Genomic DNA, 26,089 nt, shown 5'->3' on the forward strand with positions numbered 1-26,089 from the left:
CACTGAACTCCTGTGGGTTCTTGATGCCTCTGTTGCCTCTGGTGGGCGGCTGGAGACAGGCTGCTCTCCTGGAGCTGTCACTGCATATGAGCTCCTGGCATCCCCACTGCCACCATGGGGACTTCCCAACTTCACCATGCTGTTCTGCTTGGAGTGCTCAGAGTGCTGTTTCTCTCCAGGCAACCGGGCTGAGGATGCAGGCATTGATGTGGAAAAGTGATGGATGTGAGCTGTCCCCCTCCCTTCATGGCTGCTGCTTCCCAGTCACCATGTTAAAGTCACAGGATAGCACAGGGTGGAAGGGACTCATGAGGATTATCAAGTCCATCTCATGGCTGTATGTGGGACCACTCAGAAATCAGACCTTGAGGCCTGGGAGTGGATGACAGATGCCAGTCTTCCCATCCTTGGCCATGGGTGGTTATGCCTGTGCCCTGGAAGGCCATAAGCTGGCTGCTCTCTACGTGTGTAGTATGGAGCTTGGGTGCTGCTATGTGATGTGGGTGGCTCCCTCTGCCCTGTCCTTGCACCTCATAACCTGAGGAGGGTCAGTGCCTGGATTAGGTCTGCTCAACATCCTGGAGTGCTGCATCTCCCACCAAGACAAAGGTGTACAGCCTTCTTACTGCAGGACTTACCATTGCAAATGTTTTACTGGGTTAGGATGCTCAGCTTTTCTGTGCTATCTTCTCTGGTCCTTCCTGCCAGTCTCACTTAACTGTGTCTGTGAAGCAGGAGATACAATCACAGAACTGTTTGAGTTGGAAGGAACCCTTAAAGGCCATGTAGTCCAACTCCCCTGCACTGAACAGGGACACCTACAGCTCCATTGGGCGCTCAGAGCCATGTCCAGCCTGACTAGAGAGGCAGTGCATCCTCCCATTAGCAAGCTCTGGGAGGAGGCAGCTCTGCAGGCACCCTGCCTGCTGTTTCCCCTATCAGCCTGGCAGCGCTCCTGTCCCTGCAGTGACTGCAGAGCCTCGGGGCCGCAGTGCTCGGGCCGCGCAGCGTGTGCCGCAGCGGGAGGATGCGCCCCTCGGCCCCCCATCTGTCCGCGCCTGCACCTGTCCGTGCATCCATCCATCATTCCACCTTTCTATCCATCATTCCACCCTTCCACCCATCCGGCCGTGCCCATTCACCCTGTGCCTATTCCCGCCGCCCCGTGCACCCCCGCCTCCTCCCCCCAGCCCCGCCGTTACGTAAGGCGGCGGCGCGGCGCCTTTAAGAGCGGGGCCGGGCGGACGGCGCGCCGCCCCGGGAGCTCCCGGCGGAGGGGAGGCCGGGACCGGGAGCGGGACCGGGAGCTGCCGAGCGGAGCCCCCAGCGCTGCGGGGCCGGCAGGGCACCATCCGGGGGCCGGGGGTAGCGGAGGGCGGGGGGCTGAGCCCGGGGGTGCAGGAAGGGGGCGGCGTGGCGCCGGGGGTGCAGGAAGCGGGGGGTTTGGCGGAGGGCGTGCAGGAAGCGGGGCTAGGAGCGCAGGGCCAGGAGCTGGTGGCCGGCGGGAGGGAGGCGGAGAGCGGCGGGGCCGGGGGCGGCGCGGGGCGGCCGGGGCAGTGGCAGCGGGTGGCGTTGGGGGTGCGGGTGGGGCTGCAGGAGCGGGGAGAGCGGGCGGCCCCCGCCGTGGGCGTTAAGGCGGCGCGGCGACCCCGCGAGCAGTGGGGGAACGGGGGGCGGAGGGCGGCGCGGGGCGCGGAGGGCGGCAGCCCCGGGGCGCGGCGGGGGAGAGCGAGCGGGCGGGGGGTGCAGGAGCGCGGCCCCAAAGCGCGGCAGGAGCAGGGCCTGAGCCGCCGGGCGCAGCAGGAGCGCGGGCAGCGCGGGGAGGGGGGCAGCCCCCCGGGCAGAGCCCGCTGGTGGGCCAGGAGGGGGCGGCAGGAGGAGGGCGAGGCGCTGCGCGGGGTGCAGGAGGAGGGTGAGCGGTACCGCGGGGAACAAGAGCAGCCCCCCGGCACGTGGCCGCCCCGGAGGCGCGAGGCCGGCGTGTGAGGGCGGAGACCCCCCCCTCCACCTCCCCTGCCGCCCGGCATGGTGCCTGCAGCGCCGGGACGCCGCGCGGGACCGGAGGCCATGAGCCGAGAGGTGAGGGCGATGCGGGCCGGGGGCCGGGATGGCTCGTGGGGCAGCGGGCTCCGGGATGGCGCATAGAGATGTCGGGGTCGGGCACGGCACGTGGAGGCGGTGCTGCGGCGCTGGCACCGTGCCCTGCGGCACTGCGGGGATGCGGGCGCTCGGCCTCCTCCGGGGAGCTGTGCCCCGCGGAAGGTTGGCGTCGCGGGCGCAGCTCCGCTCCGCTCTCACTCCTCCCCGGCCCCTGGGAGCTGTGCGCGCTGAACAGAGGATCCTTGTGCTCGGGGCATGGCCCCCGGCTCGGGTGCGTCACGCGGCGCGGGGACCCTCCGTCCCCAGCACGGCCGCATCGGGGCAGGTTTGTCCCACTAAAGCGCTCGAGACGCGTTGGCTTGCTTTCAGCCTCTTGTTTTTAAGCGCTGCAAAACTTAATCCCGACGGTGCCTCCTTGAGAGGACCTTGCCCGGCCTGCTATCCCGAGGGGGCAGTCGGTTGCCCCGCTCCCCTGGCCCAGACGCGGTGACCCCGGGCACGGGGTTCCCTGGGGCCATGCAGCACCCAGGGCAGGCTGAGACACGGCCCGGCGCTGCGCTTCCCCACGCGCTCACCTTTATGGAGCCGCCCCGGCGCAGCCCCTGTCCCTGCCTGCTGTCCGGGCACCGTGGGTCTCCTCCTGTGGGGTTCCCATAGGCGCACCCTTGCTGGGCTGGTTTGGTACGAAGTGAGTGGGAAACGGCATCTGCTTTGGTAAAACCCTGCTGAAGCTGCAGCCTGCGTGAAGTGGGACCTTGGTGTGCAGGAGTGGGACTCTTTGTGGAGAGAGTCTGCGATGTAGCCCACCCCACAGATGACACTGAGCAGCTGTGGCCCCACACAAACCCACCTCGGGGTGCACGTTGGGGGCTCGGGCTGCGCAGCCTGTTTGCAGCCCCTCGAGCAACCCGAGGCCTCGTTAGCTTGGTGTTCATTGGCCTGGTGCCGGTGGGACTGTATGGGAACAGCTTGGGGCCACTGGTGCCCCCGCTCCACTCCTGTTGCTGCCTGGGGCTGGGCATGGGGGTGGCGGCCGTGACTCAGTTTCCCCTGGGAGGCCCCTGGGGTATAGGCACGGTGGGAAGGAGTGGGCTCTCAGGTTCCCTGTGGCTGAGCCGTGTGGGGCTGATCCACCTGTGGAGCCTCACTGGGAGGGGGTCAGCTGGGTGCTTGTCCTTGGGGCACTGAGGGTGGGGATGTCATGAGCCCCATCCTGTCCAGGGCCACTGAGTTTGTCTCTGATTTGCAGGTGGATGTTCCTGGAGAGCATCATCTGCTGATGTATTTCAGGGATGCTCTGAGAAACAGCACTCTCATTGCACTTTCCTCAAAGTGGAGTGGGTTTGGGACTGGAGACGTCTTTGCCCCCAATGCACCCTCCCTCCCTAAAGCACAGGGAGGAGCTTTCCTTCTCTGCCTCCAGCCCCTGGCAGCACCCAGGCTGGAGCAGAGCCCTTACCCTGCGGCACTGGGATGGTGCAGCAGCTGCAGATGGAGGAGAGCTGGGGGGCAGCGGTGTTGGGGAGGCCATGCCTGCAGGGGATGGGGCTGTGCATGCAGGGGATGGGGCGGCTGCACCTCCTGCACCACCGGTTCCTGCAGGTGTGGTGCTGCGAGAGCGGGCGAGACCGTGCGGCTCCATCCCCTGCTGCAGCTGAGGGAAATGCTTCTTCGGGGTGGGGGCAGCCCTTGGTGTGGGTGTACAGGGTTTTGGGGCAGCGTGAAGGGCTGTCTCTGTCCCTCTGTCCCCAGTGTCCCTCTCAGTCCCAACCTAATGCAAGCAGAGGCTCCCCTAGGTGCCCTGTGGGGTGCCCAGCCACCCCCCTCCGGCTGTGCTCTGGGCTGACTGCGATCCTGCACTGACTGAGCAACACCAGGGGGCACTACTCACTCTACTGCCTGGCCCATTAGGCTGCCGCCAATTAGTGCTAATGAGTAGCCAGGTGCTCCGTGGTCTGGCCAAGGTGCCGCTCTGCTTGGCACCGAGGCCCCTTCCAAGCTCTGGGCACGTGGGGGCAGATTTGGGGTTCCTGGACATGACTAGATGCTGTACTCATGCTGGGGATGGGAGGACTGTGGGTACAGAGAACCCCTGTGCATGAGGTTGGTGCTCCATGGCCAATGTGCCCCCAAGTACAAGCACATCTCCATGGCCAGCGTGCTGTGGGTGGGCATTTTGGCGCTGCCCCTGGGTTTGGTTCTGTGGGGTTGTCAGGGTCCCATCTTGACCTCTCCTTCCCCAGGGCACCCTATGGGCAGTGTGACCAGAGCTCTGCAACCCCCATGGCTGCGTGGGTGAAGCCGTGACACTGTGCCACCTCTGCATCAGTGCTGGGCTCGTGGGGACGCTGGGGCACAGAGTGGTGCTGCCAACGGACCTGAGCTGCACCGCCTGCCCCAGCACAGGTAAGAGGAGCGTGGGGGCTGCCAGGCACAGACTGGCGTTGCGTTGGGTTGCCCAATTGCAGGGGGGGTCTCTTGGTGGCTCAATCCCTGGGGCGGTGATGCTCAGTGATGTCAGGCCCAGTGCCATCATGTGGCAGTGCTGGATTGTGCCATGTGCTCTCTGACACTGCTCTGGACATGGGGCTCTGGATGGGTGCTGGGGGGCTGCTTTGCTGGAAGTGCCTACAGCTGATGCATGTCTCCTTGCCTCTTTGCCTGGCTGCTGTCCTGTGCCTCTCCTGCCTTTTTGTGCCAAAATGCAGCCAATTGGGCCCTGAAACCAACCAGAGGAAACAGAGCCAGGGATGAGATTGGGTCACAAATCCCCCTGTGCACCCAGTTCACCATATTCCCACCACCCTGGGGATGCATTCCAGACCGGGGCTGGGTCCTACTTGTGGGCGCAGAGATGGGGAACAGCTCCTGTGGGCGATGGGCTGCGACCTGACATACGGAGCGGATTTAGCAGAGGAAAGAGGCTTAGGGAGAGGATTGGGGTTGCACTGGGCTTTGTCGGGGCGGGAGGGGCACTGCTGGGCTGTGGACACGTCCACAGGCTGATGGCTGCGCAGAGAGCAGGAGATGCACTGGGGCAGAACCAAACCATGGTGCTGGGCTCCAGTGGCACCGAGCCCACAGCACAGGGGCACCCAGTGAGCCGGCCTCGCCGCCCACCCCCACCACGGGCATCAGCATTGCTCCGTGCCGGCCCTCCGAGATGTCCCAGCGAGCCATGCCAGGTGCCAGCAGCAAGGAAGGCAGAACACGCATCGGTATGGGGACACCGCGCTGGGATTCAGAGGGGGCAAGAGGCAGCACAACAGGGGAGTGGGGCACCGACATCCTGCAGGTGTCCTTATGTGTGTGTGTGTGTGTGTGTGTGCGTGCGTGGCTGCACTGGAGCAGCCAGCGTGCTGAGTGTTGTCACTGCCATTTGGGGCCACCCCTGGGGCCCCGCCAGGGCTGAGCAAACCAGCCTAGGGCACAGCCACTCGTGCCGCTGCTGGAGTCGGTGACATCACTTCCAGGTGACACCGCTGTCAGGAAGGAGGCAGGCAGGGTGGTGAGCGTCAGCCCTGATGTGACAGTGAGCGGGGCAATGTGCTGCACTGGAGGTGAGTGGGAAACCCCTGCCTCAGAGCTCCATGGGGAGATGGAGTGGGTGTGGGGGATGCTGCTGCCCTGCTCCTTGGGGACATCAAGAGGGATGTGGGGACAAGGATGACGCGGGCTTGCCTGGAGCAATGGGGAGGTCCGGTGTCCTGCGGTGGGGAGGATACTTTGTGGTCAGTGTGACTGTCACTGCCACAGTGGCCGTGGTTTTGGTGGGAACCCCCTGGGGTGATGCTGTGCACCTGCTCCAGATTGCTCTTGCTTTGGGGGTTTGGCTGAGCCGCAGGTCCATGGGTGCTGGGATTGGGTTTCGGTTCACAACCCACAGATGGGTTTAAGGCTTCGTGCCATGTGCATAGCTTGTCCTGGCTGTGTGGAGTGACCCTGGGACTCAGACCCTGCAGCACTGCTCCACTGGCACTGGGTGAAAGTTCTTTTGGGGGGGTTGTACGGGCAGTGTGGCCGGGGCCAGCAGGAAGGTGGCATAGCACGTGCATCAGTCACAGCGGTGACGCCGGCGGGGCTGCGCGCGGAGGTGGCTGTTGCTCCCACGCCCCGCGCCCGCGGGCTCAGCTTGGTGCTGAGCTCACCTCTGTGGTATGGCAGGAGGGGCCGCCGAGAGGCCATTGCCCCGCTGGGTATGGGGTGTGCTGGGAGGTTGGGAGCAGGATGGGCTTGTGCCCCCTGCACTGGAACCGTGGGATCATCTTGCAGCTTAGCCGGAGTTGTGGGTGCAGGGGAGGGGAGGGGGCGAGGGGATGGGAAGGGAGAAGCTGTGGGGGGGTGTCACTGGGGGCAGAGGTGGGGTGTATAGTGTTCCTAGGGGGCAGAATGGGATATAGAATGGGGTGTCATGCTCTGTGGCATTGGACCAGGAGATGGGGTGGGCGTCGTGCCGAGCAGTGGTGGCACCAGGACCCCTTTGGTCCTTGGGGCTGTATGATGCCTCCAAGCACAGGCAGGTGTAGCGGGGCTGCAGAGCTCTAGGCCCCGCCTCCTCCCCGTCTTGCGGCTCCGACTCAGCCTCCTGTAAGCCCCCCTGCACCTGGGGGCTCCGATGGGATAGTGACAGGTCCCCATCCGGGGGGGTGACACAGCGCCGCTCGCTCCTGCTGTGACTGCATGTGAGGTTGGAGGGCTGCAGGCACGGGCAGCATCTCAGGACCACCCCCAGCTCTGTGCTAGAGGTGGGATATCACAGTGTATCCTTGCCGCATGCTCCCCCATCACACCAGGGCCTGGCTACGCTCCCTGCCCTGCTGAGCTTTGCGCCAGTGCTGCGCAGCAGCCATCTTCCTCGTGCATCCCTGCCCCCTCCTCCCACACCAGGAGGGATGCTGGGGATGCTGCGGGCCCCCCCTCCCCCGCGGCCCCTGGGATAGGCACGGGACCTCCATAGCCCCCACCCCGCCGGGTGGTGCTCCCCGCGGCTCCCCTCTGCCTGAGGAGGGCTGCGCAGTGCCAGCCGGGGGGAGACAGGCTGCGGTGATGCCACCGCCGATGCCCCCGCCTCCACGCTCGGGTACCGGGGGGGGCACGCAGGCTGCGGAGCTGGGAGGAGAACAGCAGTGCCACGGTGAGGATGGGTACCCGGGGGGCTCCTCGTTCTCTCCCCCTCCCCTACGCGTCCATCCTCCCCCCTCCCCCTTCCCCTTCATCACCGCGGTCACCTTCACCCTCTCGCTGTTTTCCGGAACTGCAGCAACTTTCTGCCATGTGATCCCGTGCCCGGCTCCAACCCTCGCCGCCCCCAGGCAGGCGCAGAGCCCCCCAACCGCCGCCGTTGCCATGGGCGAGAGATGTGACTACCAGCGCCTGAGCAGCGCCGAGGAGGAGGAGGAGATGCTGCCCGCCCTGCCCCACAGCCTGTCGGACAGCAGCGGGCTGCGAGCCCCACGGATGGGCAGCAGTCGCCCGGGGCTGCCTCCCCAGCAGGACGTCACTCTGGGCATGGCGTGCCGGCGGGTCAGTGCTGGGGGAGATGGGGGGAGCAGTGGCACGGCCCCCGTGGCGTCCCCAGGGTGCTTGTGGATTTGAGGCTGGCATGGCGTAGGGGACTCACGATGATGCTCCCTTGCATGGCATCTCCCCATAAATTGGCATGGGGACAGCAGCCACCCTGCGTGGCTGCACTCCTTCCCTGATGCGTGGGGAAACTGAGGCACGGGGCATGTGGGTGGGGGAGGAATTGTGTTACTGAGGGACATGCTGGGATGTGGACCCAGGTGTTTTCACACAGGCGTGCACTGTCCCCTCTTGGTGGCACGGTGTGAGCCTGGCTCAGCTGGTGCTGGCACCGCGTTGGACACAGAGGGGCTGCCGCAGGACGGGCACGGTGCCCAGCACAGGTGGTTGGCAGCCACGCAAACGGCCATCTGCAGCGGCATGGACCCGTGTCCCCTTTCTGGGGTCACCCTGTGCAAATCGGGGCTGTCCCTTCGCCCCCCCTCCTCCCCCCCCCCCCCCCCCCCCCAAGGGGTTGGCTGCGTGTTGGTAACACTCGCGTAGCGCGCCTCAGTTTCCCCTTATGGGAGCGAGGGGTGCGGGGTGCAGGGACGCGGGGAAAGGGTTCGGAGGGGGGTCGGGATGTGTTTGTGCATCCCCGCTTGTCACCTCGGGAGGGCGCGCGTCACACCGGCGCTGCGTGTGCCGCCCGGAGCTGAGCCCGTGGGCAGAGTCGTGACGTTGCGCGGTGCCGTGGGTGTATGGCCGCGGTGCCCAGGAGCGGTGTGCGGGCGCACAGCCAGACGTGCGTCAGTCGGAGAGGGTGGTGGGCTGTTGGTGCTCGGGGTGTTGGTGCACGTGCGCCCGGGCACGGCGGTAGCTGCAGGGGAGTTGGGGAGGGGTGCGCGGAGGTGATGTGTTTGAACGGAGGTGATGTGTTTGAACGCAAGGAAGGGGAGAGGGAGGTGTGGTTGCGGTCGTGCACGTGTCGGGGTGTGTGCGTGGTGCGTGTGGTTGCAGGATTGCGTGCGTGTGGTCCTGGGGCGCACGTGAGAGCCGTCACCGCCCGTGCAGGAGCGTGCGTGCACGTAGGGTGCATCTCAGTGCTGCAGGTGTGTGCGTGGGTACCTGTGCCATCCATCCCCCTGCCCCTGTGCCGTGGTTCTTAGCTGTCTCCTTGTGTGGTGGGGGCTGTGGTTTGTGCCCCACAGTTTCTGGGGGCTCGCACCCTACTGGGGTGCTGGGGGCTCAGGTGGTGGTGTTGGCCCTGTGCTCTTAGACCCATTGCGAGGAGGGGAACTGAAGCAAGGTGTGCACAGCTGGAATACAGCTGTCCAGGGCTTGGAGGTACCAGAGGGTGCTGGGGGCTGCGGAGTGGGACAGGGAACCCCCACACCCTCGGTGTCCCCAGGGCAGAGAGCTGGCGCGTGGCAGAGCTTGGTGCCGAAGGCACTGTGCCCGTCTGTCCCTCCTCAATGGGGCCGTTGTGCCGGGTGCCAGCCGGGATCCCAGCACTGGAAGCCACGGCGGAAGCTCTTTGGGCATTGCCACAATGCAGCAAGAGCTGCCTGTCCCATGTCACCTTGGCACACCGATGGTTGTGGAGGGGTCCATCTCTATGTCCCCCAGCACCCCGCAGGGTCTGGCAGCCGAGTAGGTTTATGGGGCTGGCAGCACACCCACTGTCCCTTGTGGCTTGTGGGGCAGCGGCACGGTGCCCGTCACCCTGGCCTCATGCCCACTGCCTCCCCTTTGGGAGCTCAGGGCCGGATGTCCCCCCTCCCGCCTTGCTTCCTGAGGGGGGAAACTGAGGCCTGGGAGCTTTTCCCAAGGCTGGAGCGAGTTTCCATGGCAATGGGAGCCAGGGTCCGCTCTCCCAGGCGGTGCAGCTGCCGAGCACCCGCCGAACAAGAGAGAAAGCAGCACATTGATCGGAGCCCGGCCCCCTGGGCGCACGGCCCAGAGCCGGGCCAACGCGCAGCTAAAATAAACCCTCCTGGGACAGGAGCTGGGCAGGGCGGCCGCTCGAAGCCCCAGGACCCACAGACAGCAACTGCCTGGGAGCGAACCCGTGGGCACCGATCGGGAAAGCGCCGACGCCGCAGCTCCAACCCCATTGCGTTTGGGAAGGGGAGGGCAGGACGGCCGGGAAGGAGGGCACGACGGAAGCAGGAGGAGGAGAAGCGCAGCGCTGCGTCCTGCTGCCGGCCCCTGTGCAGCAGGGATGCCCCGAGCCCTCTGCGCCTGCTGTGGGATGTGTGGGGTGGCCGTACCCGGGTGGCGTTCAGCAAGCCGTCGCCCAGCCGGGCTGACACCCCCGTAGGTCCCCTGGCTCTGCCGCTTTCGTCGTGCCCCAGGGACGCTGGCACCCACAGGGATACCCTGAGCACATTGGGCCGAGGCTGCAGCCAAACAGGATGCGACGCTTCGAGACTCTGCGCCGTTCCTTCCCCTTCCTCGCCCGCTTCCGCGTCTACCGAGTAAGTGGCCGTCACCCCCCCGGTGCTGCGGATGGCCCCGTGCTGTGAGCTGGCGGCTCCTTCGGCTGCAGTGCCCCCACGTGCCCCGTGCCCGCCGTATTTTTAGCCGAGGGCTGCGATGGCCGTGACGCAGCTGGGACACAGATGGTGAGGGGGCCGGGGGCCACGTCGTCTCCCCAGGGAAAGAGGAGGATGGACGGGGCTGCCCTGCTGTGGGGCCGGCGTGGGGGCTTTCCCACGTCCCCTCTGGCTGCTGGAGGCGGGAAGCTGAGCTGGGTTTCTTCCTGGAAGGCTGCGGTTATGGTGGGGAGGGAGAGAGGGGACAGTGAGGTGCGGTGCGACAGGGGGGGGTACTTGAGGGACGTGAGGATCCATGGTGTTGAGGATCCTGTGCCCCAGCACAGCTCCAGGGAGGTAATGATGACACCCTGGAGACCTTCATTCCCTGCACACTCGTGGCTTTGTGTCTCCATCTGTCTCCTCCTGTGCCACCGCCTTATGGCAGCAGGACAGCACTGAGGTGTCTGTCCCTGCAGGGGACAGCTGCCCCCTCCGCCCTCAGCAGCTGGGTACAGGGAGCGTGCCCCATGTGCGTGTGTGGTGCCAGTTGCAACTGTCCCTTATGTCTGTAAGATGCCAGCATGCAGTGTGGAGACAGTGTTATGGGCATCTGTGCCATGCCTTGGGGCTCTGCCTCTTCTCCATTCCTGGCACTGCTGTCTGGGTACATACAGCACAGGGTGTGTTTCATTAGGACTGTGGGCACTATGGGGTTCCTGCCCTTCTCCATGGGTCCTGCTGATAGGGAAGAAAGCCCAGGATGGGCTCTGCAGGAGGTGAGTCCCATGAGTATCTCTAGCATCCCCACTGGGACAGGGAGCATCCTCGGCTTCCAGCCCCTCTGGCACATGGGTGGGATAGTGCTAGGCTCCTGGGGACACTGGGGAGCAGTGCAGGGTCCCCACTAACCCAGCACCTTGTGTGGCAGAAGCTGAGCTGTAGCATGCAGGCGGAAGAGGGCACAGACTGGCTGCTGGAGCTGCTGACTGAGCTGCAGCTGCAACAATACTTCCTGCGCATCCGGGATGAACTCAACGTCACCCGCCTGTCCCACTTCGAGTATGTCAAAAATGAGGATCTGGAGAAGATTGGCATGGGGCGCCCCGGTGGGTACATCCTCCTCCCTCTACCTCCCCCTGTACCCCGCTGTGGCTGCTTCTTTTGGGGAGCCCGGAGGAACACGTGGTCCCAAGGGCTGAAGGGTGGTTCTTCTCAAGAAGGGCCCTGTGTCAGTGACAGTCCCTGTATCTCATAGGCCAGCGGCGGCTGTGGGAGGCAGTGAAGCGGAGGAAAGCCATGTGCAAGCGGAAATCTTGGATGAGCAAGGTATGGCTAACATGCCTCAGCCCTACGCAGCTCTTGGGTCACTTCTCAGCTGGGATCGGCACTCAGGAAATTCATTCCCCTCCTGTGATTTGCCTCTTTTTCCAAGAAACTTATTCAGAGCTAATTAGTAGCAGAGCCTCAGCCAGCCCTGTGGGCTGCGCAGCCCTCTGCCTGCCTCGGCTCCCAGCAGCACTAGGGCGGGGGATCCAGGGACCCTTCCCTAATGACAGTGATGCTGCACCCCTGGGCACCTCGCAGCCTCAGATGGCCTGTGTGCTCACCAGCTGGGCGCTGGGTCGTGGCCTCTCCCTTCTGTGACTCATCTGGGCTGAGCCAAGCTGTGCCTGGCTTTTAATAGAAGGCGACTCAGCCTTGTGCCGGGCAGAGAAATGCCACCTCCCACCGCAGCCACATGCCTGCCCCGGCCCCCGTGCGGGTGCCAGCTGCCCCAGCTGTGAGCCAGGACAGACCCCTTCCCGTGGGCGACGTGCCCAGTGCCAGCTGGTGGGGAGGAGAGTCGGTCCCCAACCCCTCTGGGCAGCTGGCAGCAGCAGCGCGTGTCGCAAGGCCCACGTTGCTGCAGGGATGTGTCACTGCGCTGGAGGTTTCTCTTGGAACGGTGCCCAGGCACATCGTGTGCCCACAGCCTGGCCGAGGAGAGCCCGGGACCTCTGGCTGCTGGAGGGCAGCCTCTTCCGTCCATCTAGAAGTGCTGCTCAGCACGCCGCCCGCTGGGGAAACACCACGTGGGGTCATGAGTAGGTTTCAGAAGGAACGGCATGTGCAGAGCCAAAGAGGTGGACGGGGCGACCCATCTGCCTCACACCAGCAAGGCACCAAGAGCTCTCACCGGTGGGAAGGGGAAACTGAGGCAGGCTCTGGCCACCACCGATGGGAGGGAGGACTTGTGGGTGTCTCCAAGCCCACATCTTGCCCTTCTGCACACTGCAGGTGTTCAGTGGGAAGCGCCCCGACTCGGAGCTGCCTCCTCAGCCCCACAGCACCTTCCGCAAGCCCCCAACGCCACCCCCCCCGGACACAGGGGGCCAGCATTCCCTCACCTGCCTCATCAGGGAGCGAGACCTCTCGCTCTTCGAGAAGTTGGGTGATGGCTCCTTTGGTGTTGTGCGTCGTGGAGAGTGGTGCACGCCTGCTGGCAAGACGGTGAGGGGCAAGAGCCTGTGCAAAACCTTACGCCGGTGGTGGGGGTCTGGGCACAGGGACACCCCCAGAAAGGTGTTGTCCCCATTCCATGGCTCACCCCTTCTCTCGGCTGTAGCTCAACGTGGCTGTGAAGTGTCTGAAGACGGACGTGCTGAGCCAGCCGGAGGTGCTGGATGACTTCATCCGCGAGGTGAACGCCATGCACTCGCTGGACCACAAGAACCTCATCCGCCTCTACGGCGTGGTGCTCTCCCACCCCATGAAGATGGTGAGTCCCCAGCAGGACCAGCCTCGTCCTTTGGCTGCTGCTGTCAGCAAGCCCTGCAGGGCGGTGGTGCTGTGTGTGTGGGGCCAAGTGAGCCAGGTGGGCATGGGGTCCACCTCCAATGGTATCCACTGCAGTCTTTCCAGTGGTGCCAAGACTGGGGAACAGAAAGCAACCCAAAATTGGGGTGTTCTCAGATTGACCACCTTGCTATCCCGTTCCTGTTGCCCAGGTGACAGAACTGGCCCCTCTGGGCTCCCTCCTGGACCGTCTGCGGAAGAACCAGGGCCATTTTCTCATTTCCACGCTGTGCCAGTACGCCATCCAGGTGGCCAAGGGTATGGCCTACCTGGAGTCCAAGCGCTTCATCCACAGAGACCTGGCTGCCCGCAACATCCTGCTCGCCTCCAATGAGCAGGTCAAGATTGGGGACTTTGGGCTGATGAGGGCTCTGCCCAAAAACGACGACCACTACGTGATGCAGGAACATCGTAAGGTGCCCTTTGCCTGGTGAGCTTGGGCCGGGGGTCCATGTGGAGAGGGGGATCTGGGGGTCCACCCCTTGTGATGCTCACATCCTTCCCTATGCAGGTGTGCTCCTGAGAGCCTAAAGACACGCACTTTCTCCCACGCAAGTGATACTTGGATGTTTGGGGTGACACTATGGGAGATGTTCACCTATGGGCAGGAGCCATGGATTGGCCTCAATGGCAGCCAGGTGGGTGCAGCAAGCCCCTTATCTATGGCTCCCCAGACCAAATGTCCCCAGCACACACTGTCCCGTGATGGCACTGCCTTGCCCCACAGATCCTACACAAGATTGACAAAGAGGGTGAGAGGCTGCCACGGCCCGAGGACTGTCCCCAGGATGTCTACAACGTCATGCTGCAGTGCTGGGCCCACAAGCCCGAGGACCGGCCCACTTTTGTGGCCCTGCGTGACTTCCTGGTGGAGGTAGGTGTGGGATGGAGGGTTTCAGGTGGTCCTCATTGCCCCTTTGCAGTGCAGAGTGAAGGGGGGACGTGGAGATGCTCCCATGCACTCACCCCACCGTCCCTGCAGGCCCAGCCCACCGACATGAGGGCTCTGCAAGACTTTGAGGAACCCGACAAGCTGCACATCCAGATGAACGACATCATCACGGTCATCGAGGGCAGGTAGTGCATGGGGGGGGGGGACCTCGAGTCAGTCCTGTAAAGCACAGCCCCTAAAGCACAGCCCCCCTGGGTGGGGGCCGGCAGCCAACGATGGGGAGCGGTGGGCAGAGCAGTGGGGAGTTTGGGGCTCTGTGCCCCCATGACATGGGCAGCGTGGCTGCTCCACAGCGCCTGTCCCCGCTGACTCACCCCATGGCCTTGCCCTAGGACACAGCTGCCAGGCAGCCGCTCCCTGCTGATAGCAGCGGGGACGTGCCACTGTCACCAGGGCCTCAGTGCCACCTCTGCTTCTGCTCTGAGGCTTTGCTTAGTGGCTGCTCCATCCTGCCCCACGCCCTCCTTCCCTACCCTGGAGGTCCCTGGCTCCAAGCTGGGAGGGTGGGTGACACCAGGTCCCTGGATGCCCATCCTCAGAGCATCCCCTCCAGGATCCCTATCCCCAAGGGACACGCTGGAGGCTCTCAGCGTCCCTTTCCCCGATGTTGCAAAGGGTGCCAGCCCCCCTGCTGGCCCCACAGCGGGGTGGAGGCGAAGAGAAAGGCGCAGCCTCCCCTCTGCCCCCCTCCCCTGGGGCTGGCTCCCCGCATTCCGGCACGGTGAATCAGGCCGGATTTGTGTGGCTGCAGGGACCAGCTTTCTCCCCCGGCTGCTCCCCGATGACTCTTGCCCAGGGTCTGGCGGTGGTTTAATTGCAGGGAGGGGAGGGGAGGGGAAGGGAAGGGAAGGGAAACGGCGTCGGCGGAGGGAGGGAAGGAGGGAAAGGAGCGGCGGAGGGCGGCGCGGCCGCGCCACTGCGCGCACATCGTCCCCGGTGCATCACGGGCGCACTGCGGGGCCGCTGCTGCCGCTCTCGCCCCACTTGCCGGCCCCGGGTGAACTGCACAGCGGTGAGGGGCACGGGGGTGGGGGCAAGAGGGGGGGGGGGATGCGGTCCTTCTGGGGGTGCCGTTGGGCTGGGGGGGCTGCGTGCAGCCTCTCATGCCTCAGTTTCCCCAGCAGGCACGGCGTCGGGGTGGCTCTGCTGCTTTGGGGGTGTGGAGTAGGGCTGGTGGGGCTTCGCGGTGGTGCTGCTGTTGGGGGTGGGGGCACTCGCCCCGTGCCTCAGTTTCCCTTTGTGGAGTGCCAGGGCAGGGAGGAGACGGTGGGCGGGGGGCTCCTCCGGGGGCTGCATCCGGCCCCGTTGAGGCCGCCCTGGGGCACCGTCAACACCCCCCACCCCTTTTTCAAGCCCCTGCACGTCCTTTGAACCAGCGCCGGGTGTGCGTACGTGTGTGTGGGCAGGGGAAGGGGCCCCCGGCTCCGTGTGCACGGCGGCAGGACCTACCTGAAGGCCCGGGGAGGGGGCTTTCGGCAGGGATGCGGGGCACGGAGCAGGTTTGTACCGAGGGTTTGAGCGGCGGGGTTGGGGCAGCCTGGCCGCAGCATCGCTCGAGAAGCTGGGGAAGGAGCAGGAACCTTACGGGAGGGGACGCAGCAGCCCGCCCCGCTGCGCTGCGGGCGAGGGAGGGTGCCCGGTGCCCTCGCCAGGGGTCCCGGCGCTGAGTAATGCGGCTGGCTGGCGGCGAGCGGGGAAGGTAAACAGGAAAAGGGCTGAGCTAGTGGCCGCTGGTGACTCACAGGTGACTCCAGGAAACCGCGGGGCCCGTGCCAGCCTCGCCGGGTTGGCAGCGCCGGCAGCTGTGCCACCCCCTGCGCGGCTCCGCTGCCTGCCTGAGGAGAGCGGGGCTGCGGGCGTTCCCCAGTGCATGGGGTGCAGGAGGGGGGCAGCGTGCAGGATTGGGAAAGGCTGGGGGGTGCTGCTTGGGGGGGCCTCCCTGGAGTTTGCTTTCTGGGTTTGTCCCCTCCTATGGCTGTGCCCCCCAGTGGTAGTTGTGTCCTGGGGCGGCGCTGGACTCCACTGGGACCCCAGTGTCCTCCAGATAGTCAGAGGGAGCTCACCCCTCATGGGGCTCCACTGATAGGGAGGAAGGAAGAAAGGGAGATCCCACAGCCTGATGTCCCCGCTTCGGTTTCCCATGTGGGCACTGGGATATCTGGGGATTCAGCATCAGCACCCAGACTCTTGGTCCCACGGCCATTGCTTCTTCCATCCTCAGTGACAGCCCCATGCCCAGGGCTCCTGAGCATCTCGGGGTGTGCATGGACGCACCCTACAAGGAGCTCTGCTCCTCACTCACCTCCATCCCCTATGTGCTGGTTTCTGCCCCCCTCCTGGCATTCTGGTGCCTGGGGGGGGCCCAGGGCTCAAGATTAGGATCTGGGCACCCTCCCTAGCCGTGCCACTGCCTGCCTGCGTGTCACAGGCTGAGTCACTTTGCTCCTCCTGTGTCACTGGGGCAGGGCTCTGTCCCCCTCCCATCGCCACCCTCTGGGGTCTTGCCACCCTCCCCACGCCATCCTCAGTAACGAAGGTCCTTTTTATTCCTTAGGGCCGAGAATTACTGGTGGCGGGGTCAGAATAAGCGGACCCTAAAAGTGGGCCAGTTCCCCCGCAACACGGTGACCTCGGTGGCGGGGCTGTCGGCCCATGACATCAGCCAGCCGCTTAAAAACAGCTTCATCCACACAGGCCATGGAGACACCAACCCTCAGCAGTGCTGGGGGTTTCCCGATAAAATTGATGAGTAAGAAACTTTCTGTCTTCTCTGCAACCCCCTCACCCCCTGCATCCCCCCTGCAAGGAGCGAGCTTGGCCTTCCTCCCTTTCAACTCCTCTTCTTCCTTGCTGTGCTGGGGACAGCTCTGGGCAGGGTCCTCGCAGCTTGACTAACCCCCTCGCCTCTTCTCACTAATGGGGTCGGGTGCTGCATGGGATGGAGCATGGGGACACGGGGCTGGGCTGGGCACGAAGCCCTTCTCCCAGGCCCACAGACCCCTTGGTGCTTGGCAGCGCTGGGACAGGGGAAATGTCACCCCAGAGGTGACAATATCACAGCTGCTGGTACTTTATATAGACATAACTTATATTTTCTTCTCCCCGTGCTCTACCAAGAGTTGACCCTGTTTGGTTTGTAATGGAAGCAGGGCTGGAAGAGGACTGGGGCAGCGTTGAGGCTGGGCATGGTGCATTGGATCCTGAGGTGCAGCAGACCCCAGGAAGCTTTGAGCACGGTTATAGCTCTCTGTGGATTCTCCCCCAACTTCGGGGAGGGGGGATGTGGGAGGGCTATTAGGGGAGGAACAAGATGCAGCTGCAAAGCCTGCACTGCTCCCACACCTCATGCAATGGTGGTACCCACGGCACCGCAGCTCCAATACAGCAGGGCTCCCAGCACCGGAGCTGTGCAGGCGGCCCCCGGAGCGCTTTGTCGAGGCGCCGGGCGCACGGACATGCCTCGTGCCCTGGCAGGCCTCCCCGCGCCCCGCTGCGTGGGCACGCGCCCTGGGTACGTGCCGTCCGGGCCGCAGAGAACGCACCGAGCTCGGCACACACCCAGGCCTTCGGGCTGCGCCGGCTCTCTGCCTCGCCATGCCTGGCTTGCGATGGCTCGCCCGGGCCTCCCGCCGTACTGCTCTGGGTTTGGTACCCCATGTGTGGGTGCCCTGTGCCGGAGGCAGAGAGGGGATGGGTGACACTGGGACGGCACCAGGGGCTGTGCTGTAGAGCCAGAAGCCTCATAAAATGCAGCGTATGGGCGCTTGGCATCACAGGGACGCAGCAGTTGGGATATACCTCTCTCCATGGAGCTGTGGGGTCACCATCCTGCAGCAAGGGGCAGGGTGAGCCCCCTACTGTACGTTGCAGCATACAGAATGTATAACCAGGCTTGCCCCGTGTGCCCAGAGAGGTGCAACATCCTGCTGATCCCCTGCTGCTCTCTTCTTTCTCCCCCAGGCTGTACCTGGGAAATCCCATGGACCCTCCTGATGTTTTAGGAGTGGACCTGAGCGCTGCCAGACCCACCCAGCTCCCAGGAAGGGCTAAAAGTAAGTGTCTTCACCCTTTCGCCCCCCACCTCTGACCTGTCAGCTGCACCAAGTCCCTTCTGAGCACCCTTCTGCCTGGGTGGCGGGCAGGACTATCCCTCTGTCCCCTCTGCTCTGTCTCTCTGCTGCCGTTTGCTTGTTGCAGCCCTGGTGGTGGGGATCCAGCACACGCTGTCACCCTGCCCGGTGCCACTGCCAGCAGTGTGGGCGGCTCTGCCCGGCCCCTCTGGACTGGACTCTGCCCTGCTGGCCTTCGGCCGGGCCCCTCGTCCCCTCCCGGGGCAGGGCTCCCCATTACGGGGCAGAGCGGCTCACTGGTGCGGTTGCAGCCAACGCAGTGCAAGTTCTGTACCCCCAACCCCGCGACCCACTGGGGCAGCCACCGGCACCTGCTGCTGTCCGTAGCGGTGCAGGGGGACAAAGCATGCGCCATGCTCCTGCTAACAGCCGCCCCGGCTGCCGCCTGCTCCGCGCGCTCACCCTGCGTCCCGCCTGCTCTCGGGCTCTCTCTTCTCCTCCCGCAGGGCAGCCGCCTCCGCGCCCGCCTCAGCCTTCCATCCTGCTTACCAGTAAGTCGGGCTGTTCTGGGAGCCGCCAGTCCTGCTCCTGCCCCTTCTCTTCTCTCTTAGCTCCTTTCTTTCAAGGTACTCAGGGTGTGCTGTGTGCTTGGCTCTTGCTCTCACCGATGGCACATGTAGGTGCTGCTGGGCACCTGGGGGTGACAGCATGGCTCTGCTCCCTGTGTTCCCGGGCTCCAGAAATGGCATGCACTGGGGTGGCAGTGGAGCAGGGGGCGTCCTCACGTCCTGGCTCACCATGGACCCTGCCCACAGAGCAGGGTGAGGGGTGGCTGATGCTGCTGTGCCATGGGGCTGTGGGAAGCTTTCTGGAGTCTTACTGTGGCTTTGGGAAGGAGTTGGGGTTTGGAGTCACCGCTGAGATTGGCAGCAGCTGGGGACGTGGGATGGGTATATTGGTGGGTAGCGCAGTAGGATACTCACTGCTTTCTCCTTTGTTTCCTAGAGCCCTCCTACGACCCGGTCAGTGAGGAGGACGAGGGCCTGTCGGCAGGCCTCAGAAAGCTCTGCCTGAAGAAGCCAGGTCCAGGGAAGGGCCTGCGGCTTGCTAAGCCCTCTGCCCGCGTGCCGGGCACCAAGGTGGGCGAGCGGCAACCCAGCCGGTCACCCAGTGAGGGACCAACGAGCGGCGAGGTGACCCTCATTGACTTTGGGGAGGAGGTGCCCCCCACTACCCCTTCGCCCGTGGGGGAGCTGACGGCCCCCTCCCTCGCCAAACTGGCTATGGAAGCCTTCTCGCTGCTGGACAAAACCCCCCCGCAAAGCCCCACACGGGCCCTGCCCCGGCCCCTCCACCCCACGCCGGTGGTGGACTGGGACGCCCGGCCCTTGCCCCCACCGCCCGCCTACGATGACGTGGCACAGGACGAGGATGACTTCGAGGTGTGCTCCATCAACAGCCCCCTGGGTCGACGGGGCAGCCGTGCTGGCCTTCCCAGGGCACGTGAGCGAGGTGAAACCAACTACGGCTTTGTGGATGAGGGTGAGCGGGCGGCGGGGCTGGAGGACAACCTCTTTCTGCCCCCCAAGGACACCAAGCAACCCAGCCTGATGCAGACTACTGAGATCTTCCAGGAGCTGCAGCAGGAGTGCATGAAGAGGTTCAACGTGCCCCGGGGGCCATCCGCGTGCCTGGCTGACGACAAACCCCAAATCCCACCCCGCGTTCCCATCCCTCCTCGGCCGCTGCGCCGCAATGAACCTGGGCGTTGGTCTGGGGAGCTGTCCCCAGCCTCGGGGGGCGAAGAGGACCGGCCACCCCAAATCCCCCCTCGGGACCCACTGTCACAGCCCACTTCACGGACGCCCAGCCCCATGGCCCTGCAGGTGGGCTCCCCACAGCAGCGGGCTGCCCTCTGCTCTTGCCTGTCCACATCGCCAGGGAAACCCATGCCCACCACGCAGAGCTTTGCCCTGGACCCCAAATACGCTACCCCCAAAGTGATCCAGGCACAGGGCAAGGACTGCTCCAAGGGGCCTTGCATCCTGCCCATTGTGAAGGATGGGCAGAAGGTCAGCAACACCCACTATTACCTGCTGCCCGAGCGCCCTGCCTACCTGGACAAGTATGAGAAGTTTTTCAAGGAGGCCAAAAGCCCTGAAGAGGCACCAGCATCCCGCATGGTCACCACGGCCACCGTCCGGCCCATTGTGCAGCAGCAGCCTGACTACAAGGCCAACTTCTCGTCCAACAACAGCAATCTTGGGACCAAGTGTTTGGTGAAAGCTTCCTGCAGCCTCCAGAAAATTGTATATGATGGGCCAGATGGTTATCGTCCCTCGGAGAAGATCCGGCTGGTAAGGAGGGATGTGGTGACTTTTGTCCAGGTGGCCGTTGGCAACAGGTATCCCCACCCCATGCATCTGTTTCCCAATGTTCAACCTGCAGAGAGTTGAAGACATGCAGGAGTGTCATTGCAGCTCCCACGTGGGAATTGAGAGCCCTTTTAACCCAAATTAGCCCTACCCGCAGCTAGACCCATGGGTCTAGGAGGAAGGTGGCTGTCACCCCAACCCAGGAGGCAGAAACACCATGTTGACACCCCATTGCTGGTGCCCAACTCCTGATTGGGAATGGAGTCTTGGGGGTGGCAGCCATAGTGTCTCCCTGACCCCCCAACTCTGCTGCCCACACTAACACACAGTGACCTCCATTCTTCCCCAGGTTCAGGACACAGTGCATGGCGTCACCACCGAGGAGTGCCAGGCAGCCCTGCAGAACCACGGCTGGAATGTTCAACGTGCCATCCAGTACTTGAAGGTACAGTGTGCTGCAGCACCTGCTGCCAGCAGGGTGGGAACAATCCCTGGCACCCTGATCCTTATGCCCTGTGTCCCCTTGCAGGTGGAGCAGCTCTTCTGCCTGGGGCTGAAGTCCCGTGTGGAGTGCCACCGGGTGCTGGAGATGTTCGACTGGAACCTGGCGCAGGCCAGCTCCCACCTCCTCGACCCCTACAGCTCCTCCAGGCAGAAGTAGGTCCATGAATATTATTCTGGGGATGTGTCATGGTCCAACTCTGTCACCCCCTGATCTCATATGCTCTCCTTGCAGGCGGTGACAGCAGGAACCAGGTGAGCGATACCGGACCCAGAGCAGGCGTCTCACTGCGGGGTCACCACCCCGATCCCACCATCTGCTGCTGGACTCTGGACTGAGCCCCACCTGGGGGATGGGGGCAACCCCAAAAAGGATCCTGCCAACAGTTGAGACTATGCCACAGCCCCTGTGTCTGGGGGGTCTGCGCCCTGGCTGAGGAGATGAGCTCCATCCCTCGGCCTGATGTCGAATTGTTTTTGTAAAGAGAAATGTAATTTTAATATATATATATTATATTATATATATATTATATATCTATATATATAAAAAAATAATCAATGGAAAGGAGGAGGGTGCTCGTGCCCAGCTCCTGGGTTGCTGCCAGCACACACAGGCATTCCTGATGCACTCAGGGAGGACGCACGCATACTCCTGTGGCGCACACTGGGGTGACCCCATGGCACGGCCCCAGTGCCCCCTGTACCCTGCCGAGGCCGTGCCACCCCCGCGCCCCGCAGCAGATGTGCCTGGAGCACCGTGTGACTCATGCCCAGGCAGGGAGCGGCGAGCCCTGCATCTCTTCCCCCACCCACACAACAAAGGGGTTGTGCAACCGCATGGCACCGCCGAGCCGCAGCCAGGTGCTGGGGAGCGGGGGTTGGGGGTGGCACTCGGTGCACCCAAAGCGTTGTTGGAATGCATTGCCTGGGTGTCCCGAGGTGCCACCTCGCAGAGGGGAAGGGGGACCTCGGTGCCCAAACCTGGGTGTGTGAGCACGGGTGTGAGGTAGGGCGTTGGTGGTCCCCAGGGGGGAACGATGGGTGCAGGGGGGCTGTTGGGTGCATCTCACTGCATTTCCCTGGTTTAAGGTGACCTGCAAGCAAGGCACGGCCCAGCCTGCACGGAACCACCCCTCTCTTCCACCCCCCCCCCCCCCCCGCCCCAGCCCGGATCTGCGTGGGTGTTTGCAATGGATACACACCGATGGCACAGATAACCCCCTGCACGCAACGGCCATGTTGAGGTCATGGGCCCTTAGCACAATGCCCCCCACTTCTGGGGGCATGGAGTCGGTGGGGTGGGCACTACTGGGGGCCAGGTGGGGGCTTGATGAGCGCTGCTCGGTCTCTGTGCATCCTGGGGGGCAGTGCAGTGCCCCAGGGGATGGGGAAGGGTTAAGCAGCGCAGGACCCCAAGGCAGGTGCTCCCTTCCTTGTTCCTCCTTGGCGGCAGGCCCACGGGTTCTGGGGGTAATCGTCTACCTGGCCAAGCGTGGCTGGGACCTGGCAGCAAACAAGGTGGGGTGGGCAATGGGGTTTTGGCGAGCACCCCCTCCCTGCAGTCTTAGAGACCTGAGCCCCCTTTGCCATCCTGTGGCCTTTCGCAGGCCAGTGAGTGGTCTCAAGAGGTGATCAGCTCTAAGTGTATCTTAACCTTGAGGTGTCAGCTGCGGGTTCACCCTATACATGGTCTTAAAACCTCCTCATAGCTAATGCAACGACTAAAAAGATAACCCCAGCCACCAGCACACCCTCAGGGCTGGGGCATGGCTGTCTCTATGGGCTTGGGGAGTTTTTGGTGGCATGTGGCATCCCCGTATGGCAGTGGCAGCTGGAGGAGGGCTGGCACAGGGCAGTGCTCACCGGAGGAGCCGCCTCATTGCATCACTGGTCCTCAGACTGCAAGGAGGTGCCAGCGGTGCTGGGAGCTTTTGTGGCCACACCATGGGGCAGCTGCTGTGGAGCTGGGTGCTGTGGGGACTCTGGGTGCTGCCAGGTGAGTGCCGGGGTCGTCTGCGTCACCGGGGCAGCCGGACACACCACGGTGCCAAGGAGGCACGGGGATCTGTCCTGCAGCAGCCTGCATGGTGGGGAGGAGAGTTGGGCACCCAATGGATTACAGTGGGAAGCAAAGGGCTTGTTGCTCAGCCTGCCCTTGCTCACACCCAAGCCCCACTAGGGAATGCGGGAGCAGCAGGCATGGGGCCCCTTGTCCCAGCACAGGACCCAGCAGAGCCAGTTGGCAGCTCCCGCGTACCTGACAGCATCAGTGCCGAGCAACATCGGGATATGTCACCCACTGTGCCCGAGCTGGGCATGTGCCTGCTGACCCCTGGCCAAACAGAGCAGCCTTCTGTCCTCGGAGATGGTTCAGGTAATGCCAGGTTGGAGCCGATCCCTGCCCACCAGAGAGCTCAATGCAGTGCTTGGGTGAGCAGCATACTCAGGGGTTGGTACGGGTGGAATTGCTTTCTGTCTCCTCACAGGCAGTGCAGTGCCACAGATGGTGCTGGCAGCACTGGACCCCATGAGCCCCAGCAAGGAGCAGGAGATGCCTTCTAGTGCAGCAGTCTCTGGAGGGCTGTCAGGATGGGACAGTCCCCAGGCAGGTATTGCCTACCCAAAACAAACTGACTGGTCGACCAGTGTCCCCATGGCTCCTGGCACCACTCAGATCTCATCCCCTGTGCCTACAGGGCACATAATGGCTGTTACACATGGGAACAGGCATACGGAGCTAGACACAGCCACGCTGTCCCTAGCTCCACGTGTATCTATGGAGAACGGGACAGGCCCCCCAGTGCCAGGGGGCAGCAGCACCACTCCCATGAAGTCTGAAGGAGAACGCAATGCTCTGCAGAGCACTGCTGGGCAGCCCACACCAGGAAGAGCTGTGCCTCTGCAAGAGATAACAGCGACTGAGGAGCATAGGTTTGCCACCAGATTGATGACAGGTGACGTCCCAATGCCCAGTGCAGATTTGTCTCCTGCAGTGATACATGTCCCTGCAATTCCTCTGGAGCTGGGAACAGAAGCACCTTCCTCAGCCACCAGCACAGCGACTGATAACGATGGGTTGGTGCAGCCTCACCATGTTGGCACCACAGAGAGGACGCCAGGGACAGAACAGACCGTGGTGCTGTCTGATGTCCAACGCAGCACAGGGACATCACCCCACTCCCTCACCCGGATCCCAGCTGAGCTGCACACAGCTGCAGTGCACCTTTCCCAGGAGGTGACAGCAGGGCTGGATGAGGCCACCTCTCCTCTTGTCACAGCAGCCAGCATCACTGCGGGGAACACCGAGCCTGCACCAACCACGCCTGACCGTGTCACATCTCCCACTGTGCCAGCAACCACAGGGTCTCTGCATCATGTTGGAATGCAGAAATCAGGGACCATGATCCCCCCACGCACAGCCTCAGCAACAATCACTCCTCCTGCCATTGATGTTGTCAGTGAGCCCACAGCCCCTGGAACATCTGGAGATGGGCTGCACAGAGACGCAGCCGTCACCCATCCCCGTGTCACCTCTCAGCTCCACGCCTCCACTGCAGCAGCTCCAGGCACATCAGGCACGGCCATGGATGTCAGCACTGCAGCACATGTACCCACCACCCCGTATGCAGCCCTGGGCAGTGCTGAGACAGTGTCCACCACTGCTGAAGCCACCACAGGCACTGCTGTCCTGCCGACTGAGGGCACTCTGATGGGGCTGGACGTGGGGATGGGTTCCAGTGTGGTAGCTGCTGTGTCGCTGCCAGATGGTGTCCCTGGAGGAGGTTACAGCAGCAGGACCTCGGCAGTGACAGGTACCCCTGCTCTCCACCCTGCCAGCAGCACCTATGGATGGGCGGGTAGGGCTGTGACTCCAAGTTTTGGCTCTGACTCGTATGTACCAGCCACAGGCACACTGTCAGCATCTCCACTTGTACCCATGGAGAAGTGGACGAGCGCCTCAGTGCCACTGAGCAGCAGCACAGTTCCCACAGTGTCTGTGGGGTCACCCGGAGCTCTGCAGAGCACCACTGGGCAACCTGCACCAGGAACATCTGTGCCTCTACAAGAAGGAATCACAGACAAGGAACACGTGAGTGACAGCAGCATGCTGACAGGAGATGTCCCAGCACCCAGTGACAGTTTGTCACCACCTCTGACACTCGCCCCTGCAGCTCCTCTGGTGCTGGGAACAGAAGCACCTTCCTCAGCCACCAGCACAGCGACTGGTAACGATGGGTTGGTGCAGCCTCACCATGTTGGCACCACAGAGAGGACGCCAGGGACAGAACAGACCGTGGTGCTGTCTGATGTCCAACGCAGCACAGGGACATCACCCCACTCCCTCACCTGGATCCCAGCTGAGCTGCACACAGCTGCAGTGCGCCAGTCCCAGGAGGTGACAGCAGGGCTGGATGAGGCCACCTCTCCTCTTGTCACAGCAGCCAGCATCACTGCGGGGAACACCGAGCCTGCACCAACCACGCCTGACCGTGTCACATCTCCCACTGTGCCAGCAACCACAGGGTCTCTGCATCATGTTGGAATGCAGAAATCAGGGACCATGATCCCCCCAGGCACAGCCTCACCAACAATCACTCCTCCTGCCATTGACGTTGTCAGTGAGGCCACAGCCCCTGGGCTGGCAGCCCCTGGAACATCTGGAGATGGGCTGCAAAGAGACGCAGCCGTCAACCTTCCCCGTGTCATGTCTCAGCTCCACGCCTCCACTGCAGCAGCTGCAGGCACATCAGGCACGGCCATGGATGTCAGCACTGCAGCACATGTACCCACCACCCCGTATGCAGCCCTGGGCAGTGCTGAGACAGTGTCCACCACTGCTGAAGCCACCACAGGCACTGCTGTCCCACAGACTGAGGGCACTCTGATGGGGCTGGATGTGGGGATGGTTTCCAGTGTGGTAGCTGCTGTGTCACTGCCAGATGGTGTCCCTGGAGGAGGTTACAGCAGCAGGACCTCGGCAGTGACAGGTACCCCTGCTCTCCACCCTGACAGCAGCACCTCTGGATGGGCGGGAAGGACAGTGACCACAGGGTTTGGGAGTGACTCATATGGACCAGGCACAGCCACGCTATCTCCAGCTCCACATGCCCCCGCAGAGGAAGGGACAGGCAGCTCAGTGCCGTTGGGCAGCAGCACCACTCCCTTGAAGACTGTAGGGTCACCCAAAGATCTGCAGAGCACTGCTGGGCAGCC

The 26,089-nt window shown here is 63.6% G+C and overlaps 1 protein-coding gene across 6 annotated transcripts; it reads left to right on the forward strand.

Annotated features, from left to right (window-relative positions):
* The first annotated feature begins 1,772 nt into the window (after nucleotides 1-1,772).
* On the forward strand, nucleotides 1,773-21,396 carry TNK2 (tyrosine kinase non receptor 2). 6 transcript variants are annotated; one of them, XM_052686876.1, is made up of 17 exons: nucleotides 1,773-2,079; nucleotides 4,344-4,506; nucleotides 11,071-11,248; nucleotides 11,398-11,468; nucleotides 12,420-12,632; nucleotides 12,748-12,900; nucleotides 13,130-13,407; nucleotides 13,489-13,615; nucleotides 13,705-13,851; nucleotides 13,960-14,054; nucleotides 16,484-16,678; nucleotides 17,890-17,981; nucleotides 18,506-18,550; nucleotides 19,005-20,356; nucleotides 20,724-20,819; nucleotides 20,904-21,031; nucleotides 21,111-21,396. In XM_052686876.1, the coding sequence occupies exons 3-17, from the start codon at nucleotides 11,086-11,088 to the stop codon at nucleotides 21,115-21,117; spliced, it is 3,162 nt and encodes a 1,053-aa protein (XP_052542836.1). In that variant the 5' UTR covers nucleotides 1,773-2,079; nucleotides 4,344-4,506; nucleotides 11,071-11,085; the 3' UTR covers nucleotides 21,118-21,396. The 6 variants fall into 6 exon arrangements, with proteins under 6 accessions (XP_052542836.1, XP_052542837.1, XP_052542838.1 ...); XM_052686877.1 differs by lacking the exon at nucleotides 1,773-2,079 and having other exon boundaries at nucleotides 3,664-4,506; XM_052686878.1 differs by lacking the exons at nucleotides 1,773-2,079; nucleotides 4,344-4,506 and adding an exon at nucleotides 4,547-5,660.
* Nucleotides 21,397-26,089: the final 4,693 nt, after the last annotated feature.

Source organism: Tympanuchus pallidicinctus, unplaced genomic scaffold (genome assembly GCF_026119805.1).
Source record: "Tympanuchus pallidicinctus isolate F22 unplaced genomic scaffold, pur_lepc_1.0 scaffold22, whole genome shotgun sequence".
In the NCBI taxonomy this organism is placed as follows: domain Eukaryota; kingdom Metazoa; phylum Chordata; class Aves; order Galliformes; family Phasianidae; genus Tympanuchus; species Tympanuchus pallidicinctus.

Bases quoted from the DNA above. Each gene is read 5' to 3' on its own strand.
- TNK2 (XM_052686875.1), top strand. From the start codon at position 10,020: ATGCGACGCTTCGAGACTCTGCGCCGTTCCTTCCCCTTCCTCGCCCGC. The intron at 10,083-11,070 runs GTAAGTGGCCGT...CTTGTGTGGCAG, and splicing joins CCCGCTTCCGCGTCTACCGA to AAGCTGAGCTGTAGCATGCA. The intron at 20,357-20,723 runs GTAAGGAGGGAT...ATTCTTCCCCAG, and splicing joins CCTCGGAGAAGATCCGGCTG to GTTCAGGACACAGTGCATGG.